Raw genomic sequence first — 21,312 nt, 5'->3', positions numbered from 1 at the left:
AGATTATAATTCAGGTGGTCTGGAATATAGAAGAGAAAAAGGATTAGGAAAATATCTTGTGGGGCTCAGCAAATGGAAAGCTTCACATCCTTGAAAATATTATAAACAGTGCTTGAATAAATGGTGCAATATAGTATGTGCATCAGGAATGTCATAAAGAATATTTCCCACTCCCCACAATCCTTTCAATAAAAATATTTTTTCACATACATATATAATACCTTTTGGGGACATTCAGTACTAAGCTATCTACAAATGGTTTTCTTTTCTTTTTTTCATTACTTTACAACTCTTTTTTTAACCCCATTTTCAGAATCACTTCTCCAAAGTATATAGCTTATATTGTTCTCTCCCTCACACACAGTTTTTTTTTTTAAATATATAGATATATTTTACCTTTTGTTAAATAAAGAAACCTTTATTTTCTTTTAAGACAGAGGCAATGAAGCAAATGGGAATTACTTTATGTGAAAACGGGAAGCAATTCCCAGAGCAAAAGACAAAACAGAACTATACGAATAAATGAGGTTATTGATGTGGAGTTGGAGCTTTTAACTGGGGCTCCCGGTTTAAATAGGTAGCCCAATAGACTAAGTTAAAGATTCCAAAAAGCAGTGGGAAGGCTATTCTTGATAGTCGATCAATTTTACTGACGCTGTTAAAAGTTTTCTTGGGTTCTGCAGGTTTTGTTTCTGGCTTAACTTCTTTGGGCTCAATTGTTGCACTTTTAGCAATGGTTGCCAGCCCAGGGTCCCTTGCAATATTAGGGGTGTAGCTCGTAGCTGCAGCTGTGTACGTGTTATTTTTCTTAATGAGAGGATCCTTCACTTTCTTTGGCTGAAGAAAGAAGAAAATGTTTTATTCTCACTATCATCTCAACAGATGATGAAAAAGCACCATAAAATTTTGCAACTAAGCAAATTCATACCATAAATTATAATAAGCTGTGAGAAGGAAGTTAGTATCTGGATATTGTCACTCATGCAAAATATATAGGTGTAAACAAAGACAAAATCATCCATTTGCATTACTTGTATTAATCAAACCAAGTTAGAAGATAAAATAGAGCGAGGACTTATACTGACAGCAGGCCTACCTTTAATGGTAATTGACAGTGACAAACCACTTATAATTCAACATTGTCTTAATTAACTGAGCTTCTTTGAAGACACTGAATATTTAAGTGTAGCTTTCAATATTAAGACAAATAACGATGCACACATAAAAATATACATTAAAAAAATTCATGTGCTCATGCACTAATAAAATGCAAAGTTGGTAGCATTCAGTTCACTGCATATGCTTTATGAAATAGAAACTTAATGTTCTTCTTTGAATGTCGTAATTGGATCATAATGGCTAAAATTTCATTCTATATACAAGGACTTAAATAGCTGTATGAGTTTTGCATCCATCTACCTCTATTTCTGAAGCAAAAAATATTGAAAATACATTGCTGGAGATGAGCTTATTGATCAGTTGGAGTATCTAGATTTTCTCCCTGGGTTCCTATTTTTTCTACTATTCCTCTTCTGGGATTTACTTGTAGGAAAAAAAAAAGATTTTGACATAGAATCATAGAATCAAGAAGGTTGGAAGAGACCTCAAAGATCGAGTCCAACCTGTCACCCTAAACCTCATGACTATCTAAACCATGGCACCAAGTGCCACGTCCAATCCCCTCTTGACATCTGTGGGTGCCAGCTGGAAATCATCTGTCCCTGTTGCAGACAGTCCAAATCTTTCCTCCAGCCACTGTACAAGGGCAAACATAGAAGAGAGGTGTAGTGGGTCGGTAAGGAGGTGTAAAGAAAAGCATCCAAGTTCCTCTGGTTATGAGAAAAAAATGTAACAAAAAAAAAAAAATCCCAAGACCTTAGAAAATGTTTAGCTGGTCACCAAAGGAATAGGCATTTTTCCCCCATTTTATCCTCTTTTAGAAGGAGGAAAGGTATATCTAAAGAGAAAATATCAGCGGAATGTTGTCTACCATGGCATTTCACTAGATAAAAAATGCAGTTCTCAGGAAGCTGTCCCACAGAGGCAACTTACTTAAAACTAGACACAGCACTTATAATGACAGAACAGGTATAGATTGATAGCTATATACAATACCCAGCAAGGAGGCTTTGGTAAAATGTTCTTGTACAACAGTTGAATGTTTCAGGAAGCAAGATATGCTCCTGGAGGACACTTGGAAATGTGATGGGAAGCTGCAAAAATATCAGGGGAAGTGGGGAGAGGTTTGTGAAAACGTGGCTTGAAGCCCCATGCAGGAAGAAAAATGAAGGCTGAAAAGCTGAATTTCTGCTACTTGGTAAGAAATGGATTCACATGATGACTCTGCTGTAGATGCTCTTTATTTCATGACAGTAATATTCAGCTTAGCTTGAGGCCATGAAAAAAGCTTCAAATTGACTTAGATTATATCTGCTGAACAGGGGAACAAACAGGTTCAAAAAATTACTCAGGAAAAAAAAAATAAGCCATCTCAGAAAGATTTGTTTAGTTATCTGTCCATTCTTTTCCTCCTGAGCAGGAAGGATGCTAACACTATGCTGACTATGAAGCCAGTTCTGTTTCCCTCTCAGCTCAGTAGTGAGCAGCAATAAATCCAACAGGCAAAAAATTGCTTCACAGAAGTCCCAGAGGAGACCCCTTCTATAGATTTAAATTTCATGAGGAATCTGATCCACAGAAAGCCCTGACACCAGACAAGGTCTTAATATTTCACATCAAATTCTACTTTATGAAAAAGTAATACGACAGCTAATTAGAGCTCTAAAGTTTATTGAAATGCAATGCTCTGGTCACCGTTAGTTTGCCTTTGCTTGCTCTTTCTTACACCTGCAGATAATGCACTTTACCAGGTGCAGATACGTCTTTGCTTACTTGTATCAAACAAGACATAAAGACCATTACCTGCTGAAGAATGCAAAGCCATAAATCTTCCAATGTTTTGAACAATGTTTGAATATTCTGTTTATACCTGTGTAGTTTTTTTTCTGAAAACATAATTTTCTTTGAGATTAAATGTGACTATGTAACAAGGCAGGTTATAGTAACAAAGCAACGCTTAACATTTAAGGATTTTGGTCTGTTAGTACTGCCCATTTTTTACAACAGATATCATGAAGATAGGAACACAACAAAGAATCAGATTATTTTCAATGATGTATCATCAATTAACAGAAAACTCAATATTCAACAGCAGTCATGCAGTTCATTACTGTAAATCCGTTTTGTTTTTTCACTCCTTTGTTCTACAATACCTTCACATTAGTTGTCCTTGTGTAAGCGTCCTAATTTTATTTTTTCTTTGTTACCTTTATATATATATATGTAGGTATACACTCCTGAATTAAACACATATATTTTCATACTCATGAGTAACATCTGCTCCTCCAAATATTTATTCTGCTGAATCTCTAGTCTTTGAATGTTCATAATAACCAATTAGGCAAGTTAAAAGTCTCTTTCAAGATCTCTCTCTCAAAAAAAAAAAAAAAAGAATCCAGCTAACTGAGCTTCCTCACAGAAGCAGCTGACATGATAACTCAAAGGAAATGAGAAGCTTTCTCTTTCATCCCCTAAATGCCCTCAAAAAATTTCTCGATGCATCTGTGATTTACAGACTGAGTCTGATACCAGACCAAAGAGTCAGTGTGATCTCACTCTACTGCATTTGGGGAGGTATGGATCAGGACTGCACACCCCCAACACAAGTGTCAGTGCTTCCCCCAAAACAAATCAATTTTTCCTCTAGATTTAAAAATTTTTTAAAAAATGGGAAATTATAAAATGCAAAAGAAAGGAAAGAATAAGTCCCACAGTGATTTGTTTGGTCATGATAAAAGCAGCCCACTTTAAGCTCGTGTTGTGGATCAATATACTTTTCAAACTGTCAGATGCAGCTGTCTTAAGGGTTTTTCCCTATATTTATACTGAGGCAACCACACTTTCCCTTGCTCAAACACTAGAAAATTAATTGCCTTCCCTTCAAAAAATAAACATTTTCTTTTTGCTCAGTTGCAGAAGTAAAAAACCTCAGTAAAATGTTTAATTACTAATAGCATTAATTATCAATCACTATGTCAGAGTCCTACTTAGGTACTTGGTCTCTAAGTAATTATTGTTTATGTGTAGAAATGCTGTGTTGCAAACACATGAGGAAATGTCTAGAAGAACTACTTACTATTTATAATAATCTATATATAGTGACCAAGCCTAGCAGAGTACAACCCAGTGGGATAGATGTGAAGCAGTGTTACCTTTTCAGGAACGACGCTTTTGCCATCCCATGCATATCCTCTCTTTGTGAAGTAATTCACTGTTGCAAATTCGATGAGTGCAGAAAATACAAAGGCATAGCACACTGCTATAAACCAATCCATAGCAGTGGCATAGGCCACCTTGGGGAGGGAATTCCTTGCACTGATGCTCAGAGTAGTCATTGTCAGGACAGTTGTCACTCCTGCAAAGCAAACAGTTTCAGTGTCTTTAGATCAGCAGCTGTATTTTGTGCTTCATTTCTCAACTGTTACAACAGATGGGAAAACCTTGTCTTCACCCCTAACTCTTATAAACCTCTCCACTTGGTTCAGTCACTAATTGAGGATATCAAATTTCAAGTTCTGAGGCAGTTCAGGAGTTCAAGACACCTTTTATACCTTTATTCTTCAATATGTTGTAATGGAAATAATATTTTTGAGATGTGGACTGGATAGTAATTTATGCTTCCTGATATTTGGAGAATCATTGTTGCTGTTCTTTATTCATCCCCTGCAAATTGTCCTACAGGTATAACAATGTAACATTTTAAATTCTCTCTTATAACACTTCAAAGATGTTTAAAAAAAAAAAAAAAAAACAAACTCGTTCTCATTCAGCTTATTTGGTATATACTTTTTCAAACACGCTCAAATGCAGTAAGCTTTACACGGTATGACATTTACTTGAATTGATGGATTTACAGATGTCTGTCCCTTTATTTGCTGATGCCCTGAAAAGGACAAGAATTATATGATAGCTTGCATTTTTCTGGTATCTCACTCTTGATGGCCCTTTTAGCTTAACTTGCCACAGTGAGCGAGCGGGACTCTATTGAACTCACTCTGCTTGCAGCTGCTTAAAAAAAAAACCCTGAACGTAGAAGAGCAGGCTAGACATTTACATCAAATCACATGTTGCAAGTTACCTTGACAACTGCAGTGTCATGTATTGAATGTGTCCTGTGAGTTCATCTTTGCTGCAATGAGCGTTAGTGAAAATATGCAGTGGTCTAAAACAGGCCAAATAATGAACAATGTATTTACAGACTGGTGTGAAGAGCCTGAATTATTAGTGCCTAATGACGAAGCAACTTCTCTTCCCAGAGAGATAACCTAATCTTTGACTCATTACTAGTGAGCTTTTGTTTCTCTTACACAGTAGCAAAGCAGGATTTGTAATTTTTATTATCTGTGTTACTGAGTGGGCTAAATAGGTAAGCTGTGTTTCTGTATGTATACACATTCATTCCAGATTTTCTTAAACACTGTTTCACTGCCATTAATCATAGAATCAGTCAGGGTTGGAAGGGACCACAAGGATCATCTAGTTCCAACCCCCTTGCCATGGGCAGGGACACCTCACACTAGATCAGGCTGGCCAGAGCCTCATCTAGCCTGACCTTAAAGAAATGAAAAAGCTATCTTGATACATAATGATGGAGATGTGAACACAAGACTATGTACTAAATAACTGTCTTCTGAAAGGAAAACTTCCAGAAATGTGTGTGTTCTTGAGCTTGTGAAGATAGCAGCAGTATTATGTATTACTCATTGTGAGACTAGGAAACCTAGGGACAAAGAAGTACAGCATTTCAAACTGATCATTTGACATTTCTTTTTAAATGGCCTGCACAAAAAGTAGTAAAATAGCTACAATATCAATAGCCTTGACTACAGAGGCCCATAAAAGTCCCAGTGAAGTCAATGATATAAATTCAGATTTTATTTTAGATGCCAATCTAAAGATTATCATGTAAATCAAATCAAATTATACTGTGGTCTAAACCCTTCTGTAAATGTGGTCCTGTGTATCAGTAGAAAGCCTCTACTCAGTTCATGAGATCTAAGGCTATACAAGCTGTGATTGATTTCCAGATGCGTCAGGAGACTAATGCACAGCTGTAGAGAGTGTGAGAAAAGGTCAATCAAAATAGTTCTTGCTCAACAAGAGTTTTAGAGACTGTGTTTCTCAACATGAGGCCTTGTGATACTCCAGCTTTTCTATGTCCAGTGTAACCGTGTAAATTCTGTTCAGCAAAGCAGGAGAGCCCACAGCATCCTGCCCTGGCAGAGCCCTGAGGCAGGGAAATGAGTTCTACCACCTCCTCCTGCAAAATGTGTTCAGGTGTCCCATCTAAATGTCACAAAAAAGATGAAGTCACGTAGCAAAAATCTCAGGTTCTAGTTTACTTAACTGAAGATTTGTTATATATATTTTTTTAATTATGTACATGATTTGTTTTTTTTCTGAGATAAGCATTTGCAAGCAGTGGTTAAAACACTAGGGACCAGCGGTATAAACTTGGAGTCCTTTAGATTGCCTTCTTATTTCATTTGTTGAGAGCATCTATTAATCACTGTAAGCACAATAAATTGTCACTGAGACCTTTAGCAGCAGCCTGCAAAAAGGATTGATGAAAAATATTTTTAATATCAGAATTTTCAAAGGGCCTAAGGGAGTCAAATGACCAACATCCATTGATTAAAGCCTTTTTGAAAACCCCTATCATGAATGTCACTGCCGTTTTCAGTAATGCTTTATTCATATACTTGTTGTTTTGGAAAAGTCAAACTGTAGTAGATAAGCTGCTTAAGATATTTGCAGGTCTCTTTTTACAACCCTTAAATTGGATTCTGCTACATCTTTGCAATGAATGTGTTCTGCACTCTGCTCAGGCTCATGCTATTTTCCAATATTATGTTATGCATAACTACTTTTGCCATAACATTTCTTAAGCCACCAAGGTTTGCCATGATTGCCATGCTGTTTATAAGTTTGCTTACCAAACACAGTTCTTGCTGGAACTGATTCCCTATTAAGCCAGAAGGACACCTGTGACAGTATCACTGTCATGATGCATGGCAGGTAAGTCTGGATGACAAAGTAACCAATCTTTCTCTTCAAATGAAAATGTGTAGTCATAACAACGTATTCCCCTAAAACCAAGAAAAACAGGAACATTAAAGCTTTTAGAAATACACAAATTAGAAGTCTTTGTAGGAAGTATTTTGTTCATTATGTTCATCCCCATTATTAAAAAAAAAAGTCCTCAGATCAAATTGACTCAGCTCTGAAGAATAATAAAGCCAGTTCTGAAGTTCCACTAATAGTACAAAACTAGGCATTTCTGGAAAATGCTAATTAAATTTGCATCTTTCCATCTCTGCTGAGTAGTGAATGAAATTGTACATTAACTAGTCTCTGTTTAGGCCTCTTGTGAATGATTTTATTCCATTAGAATATGAGAAACCACCATAATATACACATGTAAACATAAAGTCTAAATTAAAATAGGCAGTCAGAAGTGTTTCACAGGCCAGGGTTAAGACATAATTGTTGATATGATTGTGTCTGTATAGCCACTCTGTGCTTTATGTGCTCTGAAGATTAAGTGCCCCCGTTCTGCTAATTTAGTACTTCACTAAATTATTAATCTCTCCTGAAGTAAAAGGACAATGCAAGAATAACAGAATATTTTCATTCGCACTAACTTTTTGGGTGCTACAAAAAATAGGAGCTGGGTATTCTACTTGTAACTGAAAGGAATCTTCAGCATTTACAAAAGGCTGGGTAGTCACAACATATTGTGACTTTCTTTTTGGAGTAGATTGACTCCTCTTATAATGCAATATATACAAAACATCTTAGGAAAGAAACAATTGGACATGTCACTGAATAGAAACTTGTGTAGATTAGAGATGATGTGACATTACTGTTACTCTCTTCCAAAATGTAGGCAGCTCAAAAGGGAAGTTGCTTTTGTACAAGAAAAACTTAAACTGGATTGAAAAACTACGTCTAGACATTGACTGCTTATGCACCAGGCATGTCAAATGCCCTTTTCTTTAATTCAGATCTAGAAGAACCTTCATTTGAACAATCTTCCTCAATGTATAACCCTGAGGAAAGCTGATAAATAAGATGTGACAATACTCCTGGTATGCTTCAATATAAAAGACAGTAGCAATGGGGGAAAAGAATCACTTATGAACTGAGAGATAAAGGAAAGAATATATGAGGAAAATTTTATTTCAGATATGGGACTGGCAGAAGTAGTATAGTGGGCATTATTACTGGAATTTTGCCTGACTTTCTTTAACTTTCACTGAAACAACCTTCTTTCACTCTGTACCAGAGATTATGATCTTATGAAGGGTGCCAGCCTTTCCTCCAATAATTTAATTTTATCTGCTAAAATATGACGTGGGAAGCTATTTTAATGCAATCAGATATAGATTGCTCACAATGGTATGTCAGAATTAATTCAGTGATTGTAGATGGCAAGCTAAGAATACAGAGTGAACACACCACTGTACTCTGAAGCTTTATTTAGCTGCTTAAATTATCAAAGTATTTTTAACCTCTGGAAAATGAGAACAAGAGTCAAAGCATAAAAGCAATTTAAAAAGGCAGGGATTACTCTCATCTGTTAAGCATTGCATCAGGTCTGAGCTAGAAGTCAGCTAAAAGTAATGTCACAATGAGTGGATCAGGCAAAGTATAGGTCTAGTATAACACCCCTCCAGTTCATTGACAAGGCAGGAACATGTTTCTAAGTCTTGAAAGTACCAATGGACTGCAGCTGTTTTTTAGAAGACAGTAGATCTTTGATGACATTTATTAAAATACCTGCAGGACATGAAAGTACTTCAGTTATTTACTGCATCTTTAGCTGTCTACATTTTGTGGCTTGCTTTAATTGAAAAAACATACCCACATTCATGGCAGCTGATGACTACTGTCTATCTTCCCAGCAATTCCTCTGCAGTTCTGTTTTCAAAGGTTTGTAATTCAGGCATAAAATTCCTACAAGCTACAATTTCAAACAGATCTTGAGAAAAGTATTTCCTATATTCATAGTGTCTAATTACTAGGTTTTCACAATTTGTAGCACAAATTCTGTGTCCTGCATCTTACACTCTCTTACCATAAGATGTTAGAAAGGTATTTCTTTTTAGCCTCCTTAGAATTCCTAAAGGCTTCTACAAATAACTCTTGAGCAGATGCATTTGGCTTTTATTTTATTTGCTTCATGATGTTAAAATTAGTTTATATGCATTCCATAATATGAAGTATTTAAAAATGCACTCACAACTCCTCCATCTATATTAACTTAATGTTTTGAAGGATTGTCCACATTTGTACACTTCTAGTGTTCTGGAAGACTGTGCCTGCAGTCAATGCTTCTGTAGTGCATCTTTTAACCAGCCCTTACTTCTACAGTGTATCACAAAAACTGAGTCAAATGCTCAGGTGGTGTAAACTAACCTGTGTCCTTACAGGAAAACAGTTAATAATTCAGCCAAGTTACATCAACCCCATTACTCAGTGTTTTGTAAAATATTTGTAAGAAACCCAGTGAGCACCTAAATCAGGTGAGCACCTAAAATTACTGTGCAGCACATCAGGCAAGGTTTGAGGTGGAGACTGAGTTTTAGCTATAATAATACTTTTTCTATCACAGCAGGTAGGAAGGCATTAATTTTAAACAAAGTGTTTCTCATTTACTACTTATGCCATGTAACCCAATAGAAAACCTCTTAAGAGCAGCAATTTCTCAGCAGATTTACAGAACATCAGAAAAAAAAAATCACTGTGAGTATAAATCCTGATGATTCGCAGTGCAAAGCAATGTTTTCCAGGTGGAAAAATAATTATATGTAAATAGAAACCTACACAAGCCCTTTAAGCGTCTGTTAAGGTGCTTACAAAGAAGACAATTTTAAACTTTCTGGGTCAGCTTGAGCCAGTAGTTGGAGAGAGACAGGAATTTTACAGGAAAGGAATAATTTGATGATTCTCTGCTTAAGCAAAACAGCATTGACAATAATTATTAATTTGTTTACTGAATACTGTTCTTAAGCTTGTAGTACTCACACTTCCCATTGCTATCATTGATGAGTAAATATAGTATTAAAACATTTTAGTCTTTGAAGGCTCTCTTGTCACAGAAAAACTAGCATTTGTCATTATCTTGTTCTAGATTCAGAAATAAGGATAGCAGATGCCCTAATAGCAAAGAGAGAAATTACAGAGAAAAGAAAAATAAAAGACCTTATGGGTTCACCAATAGTTTTGAGAATGTTTAGAGTAACCCAGTTACACACAATATCTGGAAAATACATAACTGGAATTCCAGACAACTATAAACATAACCTTAACATTGACCAAGATGTTGTAGACTGCTCTAACGATCTACAGAATAAGCTGCATGACAGTTACATTTTCTTCCCTAATAAAGGTGCTGAAAACTCTTAAGTGAAGATTGTTTTCAATTCTGTTTGTCTTTTTATCAGATGAATCATCATCCAGAACTCTGAAAGGTAGGGAGGGATTTAACAACCTGAATTATGTATGTCATATCCTAATACAGAGATGATCAGAGGACACATGCTCTTGAGAATTCTGTTGAGACTAGCTGCCCAACTACCTGAATGAAAAGACTGATTATTAACCTCTCCTGATGGCCAGCATTGTTTTGGGGAAGAAAGAACATTTTCCTTTCCAAAGCAAATCAAGGAGAATTTTTCCTTGAGGCACTGAATTTGCAAGCATTAAATATGTTTCTTCCACCAGCGTATAATCTTATCAGGTAGTAACTAAAGAGGATTGCAGGTTTAGCACTAAAAAGATTCTTTAATGGGCTTATTTTTTGGTTTGATAACCCAGTGGTAGACAACTATTTAGTATTTTGTAATGCTTTTCTGCCTCCAGACAAAAGCATCTTTATTCCAACAAACTTTATTTACGCTATATTTAACTTTATAGATATCTGTGGTAAAGAGTTTTATTCAGGTAGAGGGAGGCAGAATTCAAGCCTGTGAAATATCATGGGCAAGACAAACGTGGGGTTTTTTGTTTCTTTATGGAAATGCATGAAGAATTTTTACAGTTCTTATCTTTGTTTCCAGGTCTGTTGAAAATTTTATATTCTGCCATTCAAAAAAAAAATTAAGGTGCTTCTCACATTACTGTCTAATTACCCTCAGTTATATCTGGTATTACCTACTTGATTTAGATATGTTCTCAAGCTTATGAGTCTCCTCTGATTATCCTGCCAACCTTATAATGCATCCAGCAAGCAGAGAATTGTTGATGAGTACAAAAGGGCAGGCACACAGGTTGCCGAGGTCTCCCTGAGTGAGTAGCTTCAGAAAAGAAAGAGGAAAGAGCTTGAGGTCCTTGCAGTTCCTCATGAATCCTATTGACTTTTCAGCAAAGGACAGCCAGGGTGATTTATTGGCTCCACAAAAGTCAATGGCAATGTTTTTAGCTGTGGCTAGGCTGGGAGTTGTCCCCTTTTCTTTTTACTTGTCTGAGGCATGCTTCTGTGTTCAATAATGCAAGCAGTAGATCTATGGGAGCAGTTGTGTTGATATCATTCTTATTCAAAGTCCTCAGTACTACCATCCCACTTCTTCTATGATTACATCAACTTAACAGCAGCTTCCAAGCAGTAACGTGAATATTGGTCCACTAGCAACTTCTGTCTGTGAGAAGTGTTCTTGGCTTAATAGAGCATATGAATATATTTTGGCAAGCTAAACAATAAGTTCAGACATGAATTAGAGTTCACTTTAAACTGACTGACTTGCCTTAAATGTTCATTTACTTTCTGGATGACACATTAGAAAGCTTGGTTTGTGCAGGTGTTAAGTGTACTTCTCTAGTTCAGCATGGACATTGTGTGCATTCAAAGCAGTACAACTATTTTCTCCTAGTGCAGTATGTCTTTTGGGGCACAGAACAGTCAGTCTAGTCAACACTGAGCTGTTGCTCATGCCCAGTGCTCACAATATTCCTGTATTTGTGTCTTCATGTCCCTTCCAAACTAGTTTTTTAAAATATAAATAAATAAATATATCTTGAAACAAACACTGGAAAAGTTTAAAGACAGAGTTTTAGCGAGCTTCAAGCCTACAATTATATAATACTGTAAATGTTGTCTGTGATTCTGTATCTCATTAATTGTTTTGGAGTTAATGGCTGGTGCTAGCATTAACATACCTAAAACCTGTTGGGTGTTCCAGATGGGTTTTAATTTTGATGATGTAGTTTTTTTTTTTTACTCTCTACATTCTTGAGAAACTATATACTTATTTTTAGCAACTTTACTGCCTCTAGGTATATGATCTTTCACAATTCATATTCTTATTTCTTTAAGCTTATCTAGTAAGCAGATAATATGATAAGGATATGAGAAGTGCTTGTTATAATGTAAATTACTCTGTTTTCTGGCTAGATCTCTCACTATAGGAAGCTTTTTAGTTGTTTAGATATTTTAACCACCAGTTGATGCTGGAAAATAATCCCAGGATATGTTATCTTTTCAGAGTTGATTTTCCTAACCTGAAGATCACGTACTGCATTTTACCTCTTTCACTCTTTGATCTTTGCATTTATTCTCCTGCTCTGAATTATGTTTTGGCAGTTAAATATGACCCTTCCCCAGAAAAACTTTTCACAGACCTGTACTGGACTGAACAATTCCAGAGTCCACAGTTTGTCCAAGCAGATCATATTGGTTCAATCGAGAGCCATCTTCAGCCACAACCACTGACCTTGCTGGTTCCCGTGTCCATTCATACACAACCTCTGCTCTGGTATAAGCATCTAATTTAAAAGAAATACATTGCATTTCAGCTTTGCACCTTCTACCACCACATGGCTTTGTCAGAACAATGTTTTGAGCAGTAGTTTTTAATATTAAATTTTCTTTTATTATCTGTGAAAACTCACAAGAAGATTACTGGAACTTTTTATCTATGGGAAATATCACTGATTTTATACATCTACCCACACAATGACTAGCTCAGTATGTACTGTAGGGCTGGATTAAGGTTGATCCTCAAAGACATGACAGTCTTTCTCTCCCTTGTATCATTCCCACCTATGGAAAAAATCTGAGGAACCGTAAGTGAGAGTGAGATGTGGAGTTTCATGGACATGTGAGGACTCCCAACTTTTTGTAAATTTTATCTACTGTCAAGAAACATGAGCCTGTCTTTTCAATCTGTCATAATGTGGTGTTGTCTGGGCCACTGTAAGAAAGTAAATCCCTCTCAGATCTTCATCAGCATTCTCATCATGGCTTGGCTAGAGATCTTCATTTGGTTATTCCCTGCATCACACTGTCCTTGATGTGTAACAGGCACAGCAGACATTTCTGAGGCTGCCTAGACTTGACTGGGTTTAAACTGCAATTAATCTATATGTTTTCTTTGCTTGCTTCTGGAAAATGCCCATACTCAAGCTCACATCTGAGTCTTGAATAAAGCAAAAAGAAAAACACTGTGGGCCCTTCAAACCTTAGCCTAGTGTGTTACGTACATAATTCAATAGCATACTACATAGGCCATCCATGTGTCTTGTGCTGTTATTAGTATGTTATGTTATTTCATTAATCAAAATATGTTGTTAATCTTAGTCACCTTATTAAATTCTTGTCATTTGGAGGAGTCTGGAGGTGATAGCTCTTACTCTGAGCAGTTAGGGACTGAACATGCAATCAGAACCTCCATAAAGCTTCTACCTGCCAAAGGCAGCTGGAAGCCAGATGGGACACCTTAGGTCATCTAAAATGGCACTAGACTCCTACCTACACAATGACATTTTCCCTTCACTCAGGACTGGCAATCAGGAAAGAGGAATCTGATTCACTTGATCTCATTTGTGAGATAGTAATTTTATCTTACCAATGTAAAAGGTAACAGCAACTGAAGAGGTGGTGTTGCAGAGTGAACTAGAAATTAATTGTATGGCACTGATCCTGCATTACTTGAAGTAGAAGTGGACTTTGTGTTCTCCAAGCACTGTAACATAGATATCATTTTCTGCAACCAATGGTAAATGCAAACCTACATCTTAATAAATCTGACCTTAAAAATAATGGCCACAGTAAGCACAAGAATTGCCTTGCTAATTAGTCACATAAAGAGTGGCAATGTTAATTTTCAAGCATTTAGTTGTTCTGGAGCATGACAGTAGTTTGGAAGACAGAGGACTGACTTCCTGAGCTACTGAGAGCCTCTGGATTGAGTTAGGGGAAGGGAGTACACTCATCAGTGCTAGGAGAGTGCTTGCCCTGCCTTGTGGCTGCCAGATTCAATGCTCTGTTCAGCTTCCATCCTCAGCTTCTAATTCAGATATTGCAAAAGCAGCAACCCAGCCTTTGGCTTCTGTCACTGCTGCTTTCCAGGGTGGCCAGTGTTGTGACGATCATGCTTTTGTGGTAAGAGTCGAGAGCATCTGCCTCTCTGGTTTTGTTTTGCCAACATATGGCTTTTTGTTGTTCCAGAATCTCTTTAGCATTTGTCACATTGAATTTACATTGGAATAACCTCTAGCTTAAGCTGCTATTCTGGCATATAACTTTAGCCTTGGAGCTGGGTCAAACATTTATAGACCTCTACAGCACCTCCTTCAATATGAGGCTTTTCTGAATCCAGCTCCAACAAGTGATGAGTAGCAGTAGAGGACATGGAAAAACTCTTAACCAATTTAATCCAAAACAAACAGAGCTGGGCAAACACTGCCTTGGGGAGCTACTAAGTGTGATATTGCCGTCTGCACTTGAGGCATGTCTTTCATGACAATTACATGTCTTTTTCAGTAATTTTTTCAGTCCATTAAGATTATTAGAATGAATTGCCTTCCTTGAGAGAAATGTTCCAAACGTATCCAAATATGATTCCCACTGAAAAAGTGACAATCAAATATAAGAACTGTTCTTTTTCTATGTATAACAGTGAGTCTCATTTTCATTTTTTGCATGGGTCCAACCATTTGTCCTGTGGGCGATATTTCTGTCAATAACTTAATTTTGAGATCAATATTCTATAAGCTGATTATGACATATAATCTGAGGAGAAGGTTGGGAGTGGTCCATTTTTAAGACCCTATTCTGGACAGTGATCTCCTCATGCATTGTTTGCAGTAAAGCCATTTTAACAGAAGGAATTCCTCACCATGAGGATCCCAAGTTAGAAGCTCACCTCAGTTTAGTAGGGGAATGCAAATCCCGAAAACTTTTTTAGTTTGTCTCATGGTCCTTCCCAGCATTTCAAGTTATTTGTTCTGCTATGTCTTGTTTAGGACAGCTTGCATGACAGCCAGTTAGTGTTTAAATCAGCCAAATAATGAAAACAGCTTGTAAACCATGACAGATCACCACCTGCACCCTGAGCTTAGAATACCAGCTATTGCCTCTGATTTAGTGTAAGAAATGGTTTCTCAATCAGAAATATCACTGACTGGTTTTGTTGTTGTTAATTTAATTTAATTATGCAGATTATGAAAATACCTTTTTTTTTTGCAAGACAAAAATGAAACCAGTCTAGATAAAAAATATAAGCAGACAGACTTGCATGTTTTCACTATCTTGGTTTTGGTGTGTTTCTGGAGTTGTATTCAAATCCATGTTATCTATCCATCCCTTTTCTTTCATAATTTTGGCATCTCTTAATATTTTCATCAAGAGTATACAAATCTGGGACACGGTAGGCCATAAAGAAGTTAATGTAGGGAAAAAAAAAAAAAAAAAAGGAGTAACTATTGTTAAGACCAGGGAGTGCCTGGTGTGTAGTGTGTGTCTCACTAATGCACAGCTGTGGTGATAGGTACCTTAACAAGTCTATAATAATTCAATCTAGTAGTATTCAGAAAAACATTGATGGTTTAACTTTGCATTAGCAGGTTTTATGCACGCTTTATCATCCTTCCACCTCCCAGACCCAGCATGCAGTCCCCATAAACACTTTAATGTACATTTCAAAGGCAATTTAATCCTGTGACCACTCCTGATCTAACTGGGATGTCAGGTGCACAGATCTCCCATTACTAGTCAAGAACCCACTGCATCTACTTGTGCTGTTATTAGCTGGAGTAAGGACCCTCCTCCCATTCTGTTTCTAAAGATTTATTGCAAGTGCTGTAAAAAGCCTTAATATGCAAGGAATATAGTGTTGTCAGCTACACTCCCAGTTTGTATAAGCTTTTTGTTCTTGGAATTTTATCTAGGAGGCCAGTAGCTCTTTAAAGACGTAACACCAGTCCTTTCTCATAGTAAACAGAGAGCTTTTCAGACCAAAGTAAATTATCACCCTGTCTGGTACCATGTGAAGAATGAATTGGATGTTCTGTTTGTTGACTTCTAAAATTGATCAAGCCGCTAAGTACCTATTATCAGTGAAACAACCCCTTTCTACCAGAAAAAAATAGCCCTTGAGGAAACAATTTGTACACTTACATCTTCCACACATTTTGTCTTCTTGTTCCTGTTGAACCAGCCACAGTACTACAGCTCTTCCTTGGGGGTTTTTTGTTTGCTTGTTTGTTTGTTTTGAGGTTTGGTTGGTTGGTTGGTTGGTTTTATTTACTTAAGGAGATGAAGGGGGTCTGTGTCACTTTTAAAACAATACTATGTTTAGCCAAATTTGAATGTACCAGTGTCAGGTTGGTTGCTATTCAAATTACAGTTGTGAGGGTAATTCTCAGCTTACAGAAAACTGTCAGTTATTGCACTGATTTCAATTACATTACGTTTTGATCAGCATGTTCTCTAATCTGAGGTTACAAATGCTGCAACTGTAGGACTCTATTTGGAGATCTCTGAGATTTTTCACTTCCAGAAATGTTTCATGCTTGTGATATGAATATTTTATAATTTAGACAAAATTTTATTCTAAACATGCCAAGACTATGGTCGTGGAATTGTTTTGTCACCTAAACCTATTCAATATCCAGGGACTGTATTATTTTTCTCAAACAGCGATTTTGAGTCTTAACAAAATAGAACAGCTGTAAGATTAACAGCATTTTCTATTTGACAAACTACTTTTCTAGTTGTTTAGAGCACTGTCATTTTCATCATTTGCGAATGTCCAGGCATGACATTGGAGGATCTTTAATACACACAGAAGAGATTTGTTATACTGAATATAAATATATGTAAGAATAAAATACAACTCTGCCAAAAAAAAAAAAGTAAAAATTACACAAGATTAAAACCTTGAGGTTTTCTCAGTTGCAAAATACTTTTGTAAAGTGGCCTAAAAAGAGAGAAACCTCAATTTAAAATAAACTTACAGCTTCCAAATTTCAAGGGGCAAGCATGTGCATCCATAGGAAAGTCTTCTAAATGCATTGGACATTCTGCTCTCACAGTCAATCTATAATGGATTAATGAGCAAAAGGACACATTTATTCTGTTTTCATAGAAATAGCAAATAGACTTCTATTAAGACACATAGAATAAGTATAGCATAATATCCCTTGTGTGATTAATTAGCTGCTAGAACAAGACCTGAATTGTCTGGCTGGGAGTGCTGACCAGTGTGTGTAGACACAGCAGTGTGACTGGCTCTGCTGCTCTACCATGTTTCACTGTACAGCAGGTGTGAGGATTAAAATCTAACAGCAATTGAAATCACTTCCTTGCTGCCATCATTATACTGGCCCACCTTGGATTGCTCAGACATTTGCTGAAATAATTTGGTTGCTATCAGCTTGGGTACAAACAAGTTTCTCAATAAAAAAGATTAAATAAACTAAAACAGTCACATACCACACATCAACAAGGAATGAACAATAATATTTTAATAGTATGCAGAAGACTGCATTAAGGCAATTGTAAATATGAGCAAATAGAAATTGTTATGGTAAAAAAAAAAAAAAGACATATGTGAACAATGTGCTGCCAAGGTAGTGTTCTTGTGGATTAAATCCCTAACAGCCAAGCCTTTAGGAAGAAAAAAAGAATTGACCTGGTCTTGTATACCTACCACCCAAGAAGATTCTACCCTAGTCTAGGCACTCTTGAAAGATGTTGGCAGATAAACTGAAATTTATTTAACAGGCTTCTAAAAGCCTTAAGATTTTGTTTTCTTCAAATACCAGTACAGCATTAGAAAAAAAATTTAAATGTGTTAAAAGAAAACTCAGTGTTCACCTACATACTAAGCTAACCTTCTCAACTTTGTCAAAAGAATCATTTTATACCTTGTTCAGGTCCATGGGACACATTAATTGGGGATGTATAGCTCTGTAGAGACAACATATTATTCTTTTTCATAGTTTAATTTGCAGTCACTTATTCCAGAATGTTTCTGTGACTGTGTACTATCGTTATTTCAAAAGAATTTATTCAACTCCTCTGCTGTCAACTGGATAGCAAAAGTTCAGTTGTCCATGAAAAGAATAATATATTTCCACTAAAAGTGGTTCCAGCACAAAAATATTTTTTCTTCTAAGTTTCTAAATGCTTTAGTGAATTGTTTTTTCTTGTATAAAGGCACAAGAAATATCTGTTTATAAACTGTCATGCTCCATAATCCCAAGCACAAGAAATCTGAAGAATGGTGAATGAATTCTCTGTGCATCTGCTAGTTTTTAGAATCTGCTTTCTACAGGATGCAAAGATTAGACCCTTGTACACAATTCAGTACTCTGTATTATATTAAACTTTCAGGCTTTGTTAGACTTTGATGATGGAATTCTTGAAAGCAACTCCAAATTAAGGTCCTCTGCAAACTGATGGAGGATTCCTTAGAAGTACCTGTTTGAAATCTAGCATTAAGACACATCCAGGGAGGGTAAAGGTAGAATAGCAGGAAGAGAGAAAAATAACCATTGCAAATGCCTCAGTTTATACATTATTCCAAGGCCTATTTTGAAAATAATAACTGAGCAGGAATCAAATTATGCTCAAAAAAGGAACTCATTTCCTGTTTGGAAAATACCATGCTTTAACAAGTTAAATTGTCAGTCTAAATGAAGGATATAACATTTCAGGCTCACCTCATTGTGTACAGCAGTGTCCCATCCTCTGTAATTCGTAACAATTTATTTGGCATTGTCATGTTATGAGCCACTGATTTCTTTCCATTGTGAAAAAAGGTATCAGGTGTCCAAATTTTGCTGGCCATTAAATTATTTAACCGGAGAACAGTCATAGGTCCTTTGAATTTTAATCTCTCATCTTTCCAGCTTTGGCGGAAAAATACATCTATAGTGTATTCCTACATAAAGCCAGAAAAAAAAGGGAAACACTTGTGATGCTATAGAGTGCAATATGAGAACCTGAAAAGAATATTCTTACCATTCCCTGGAAGCAAGATACCTATTAATGAAATTAACAATCATCAGAACATTATTCTCTGAACAAATCTATCTGAAGCTCATTATTAAATAGTTACAATATCATACTGGGCCCAACAGAATAAATGTTAGGGAGAAGAGAATATCAAAAGTTAGACAAGAATTTGAGAGATAATATCATGGAAACAAAGTAATTCACCCTTCTCTCACTTTTCCTTCACCTTCCATAAAACTGTAATTTGAAGCTGTGGATAGTTAGCCAGTATGTGTAGCAGAGGAAGAATATGTCTCTTAGAATGCAAGAAGCCTGGTGAGACAGGGTCTTGCCAGAGCCTTTTGTTCTAAGTGTCTCATTAGCATAAACATGTAGTCAGCCTGCAGAAAGTTCACAGTTCACTGCAATTATGTGATCATGAGTTGTGGAATGGCTCATTGGGCCAAATAAATGGACTACAGAGGACACAAGCCAAGGGCAGCTTTTGGACCAAGAATTATAGTTCACTTATGCAAGGACTGGGCCAATGGGGAAGAGATGATGTGGCTGACTCAGTGTACATGTGGAGAATCAAAGTAATGAACACTTACTATGAAATGAAAGAATTGTTACATCACAACAGGAACTAAGTTAAGAGGGAGAAGGTGAAATTAGGGGGAAAAATATTGGAATATTATAGATAAAATAGAGATGTATGTGGGGTTAAAATGTTAAAAAGCTCCTGTGGATGCTGTATAGCAAGATTTTTCCAGGGAAAACCTCCACTCTGACATGGAAGTTCAGTACTGGATAATCCTGCCCCTTCCATCATTCATGGCTGTGTCTGAGATAAATGCCAAAACTAGCTACCCAAACACTGTTCAAAATTACTCTGAATTGCAATTTTTTGGCTGAACCTTTGTGAGGTCTACTGCCAATGGAGATGGCAAATCCTGAAATAAAGGAAATTCCTGTATTTGAAGGCACAAACAGCTGTCAAGAAAAGAGCTGCCACAAGTAGTATGTTAGTAAAGAGCAATGCTCTGGTACAAATATCTAAAGTCTTTCTGTGGCAGACTCCTTCGACTTCTGATTTTTCTTTTAGCAAATGGCAATGTGAGCTGTTTGTTCCTTGTGCAACAGTCAGCAAGTGAGAATGGTGATTCTTACTGGTAGTGTATTTTTCCTGGGTTTAGGGCACAAAATGCTTAAATAAATTTCTCATGGACATCCATTAAGTGTTCTTATTTTGGGTTTGTGTGGGGTTTGATGCCAGTTTGGGGTTTTGGGTTTTTTTAATTAATTTACCTCCCAGAGCTGTGAAACCCTTTTAGTACATACTTAACTGTATTCCCATTTTTTTAGTCATGCACTCCGAGAGATGATGAAGCTTGGATTGGTTCAGCTCCAGTGACAGCAGCTGCATGCTCATAGCCAAGTACTGGCTTCAGAATTTTGCTGGGTTGGGGCCTTGGATTGAACTGTATGCAAAATCTTGTCCCAGGTGTGGGAGAGAAGGAGGTTTAAAAGACAGTGGATGGCATTAAGATATTGGATTTCCTCCATGTTTTACTAGCTCCAAAGAAAACTTCCTCCTACACACATGGGAAAGGTAAAAGACATGCCCAGAAGGTGACATCATATCAGTGTGCATGTAAACTATTCCCTTTTTATCTCTTTCAAATGCAAAGAAGGAGGTGAGTGGGAGGTGGTACAGGTTGAGAGATGGGAATCTGGTTCTTCACTTTGTATGATCACAAGGTTCTTATGCTGGAAAAGAACAAGGAGTGTGAGATTTAATAAGGGACCTTATAGCCCAAGATAAAAACTCCATTAAAATGCAGATGACAAGTCACACCTGGCATAAACTGAATTTTCCCTATGTGAAGCCATCAGACCATATAGGATAAACTAATTTTGGATCAGATTTCTCAGCTCTTTAGCTTTAACATGTACAATAATTGTCCTCA

The 21,312-nt window shown here is 36.6% G+C and overlaps 1 protein-coding gene across 1 annotated transcript in view; it reads right to left on the bottom strand.

Annotated features, from left to right (window-relative positions):
* Nucleotides 1–528: 528 nt before the first annotated feature.
* Nucleotides 529–21,312, bottom strand: part of GABRA1 (gamma-aminobutyric acid type A receptor subunit alpha1) — a 41,194-nt gene continuing 20,410 nt past the window's right edge. Inside the window, exons 5-10 of the mRNA XM_054389389.1 lie at nucleotides 19,069–19,289; nucleotides 17,359–17,441; nucleotides 12,742–12,885; nucleotides 7,056–7,208; nucleotides 4,272–4,474; nucleotides 529–837 (exon numbers count right to left, since the gene is read on the bottom strand). Coding sequence (XP_054245364.1) covers nucleotides 529–837; nucleotides 4,272–4,474; nucleotides 7,056–7,208; nucleotides 12,742–12,885; nucleotides 17,359–17,441; nucleotides 19,069–19,289 — 1,113 coding nt within the window. The remainder of the gene's footprint in view (nucleotides 838–4,271; nucleotides 4,475–7,055; nucleotides 7,209–12,741; nucleotides 12,886–17,358; nucleotides 17,442–19,068; nucleotides 19,290–21,312) is intronic.

The sequence above is a fragment of the Indicator indicator genome, chromosome 18 (assembly GCF_027791375.1).
Source record: "Indicator indicator isolate 239-I01 chromosome 18, UM_Iind_1.1, whole genome shotgun sequence".
Classification (NCBI taxonomy): domain Eukaryota; kingdom Metazoa; phylum Chordata; class Aves; order Piciformes; family Indicatoridae; genus Indicator; species Indicator indicator.
This window is presented reverse-complemented; position numbering and strand designations above follow the sequence as displayed.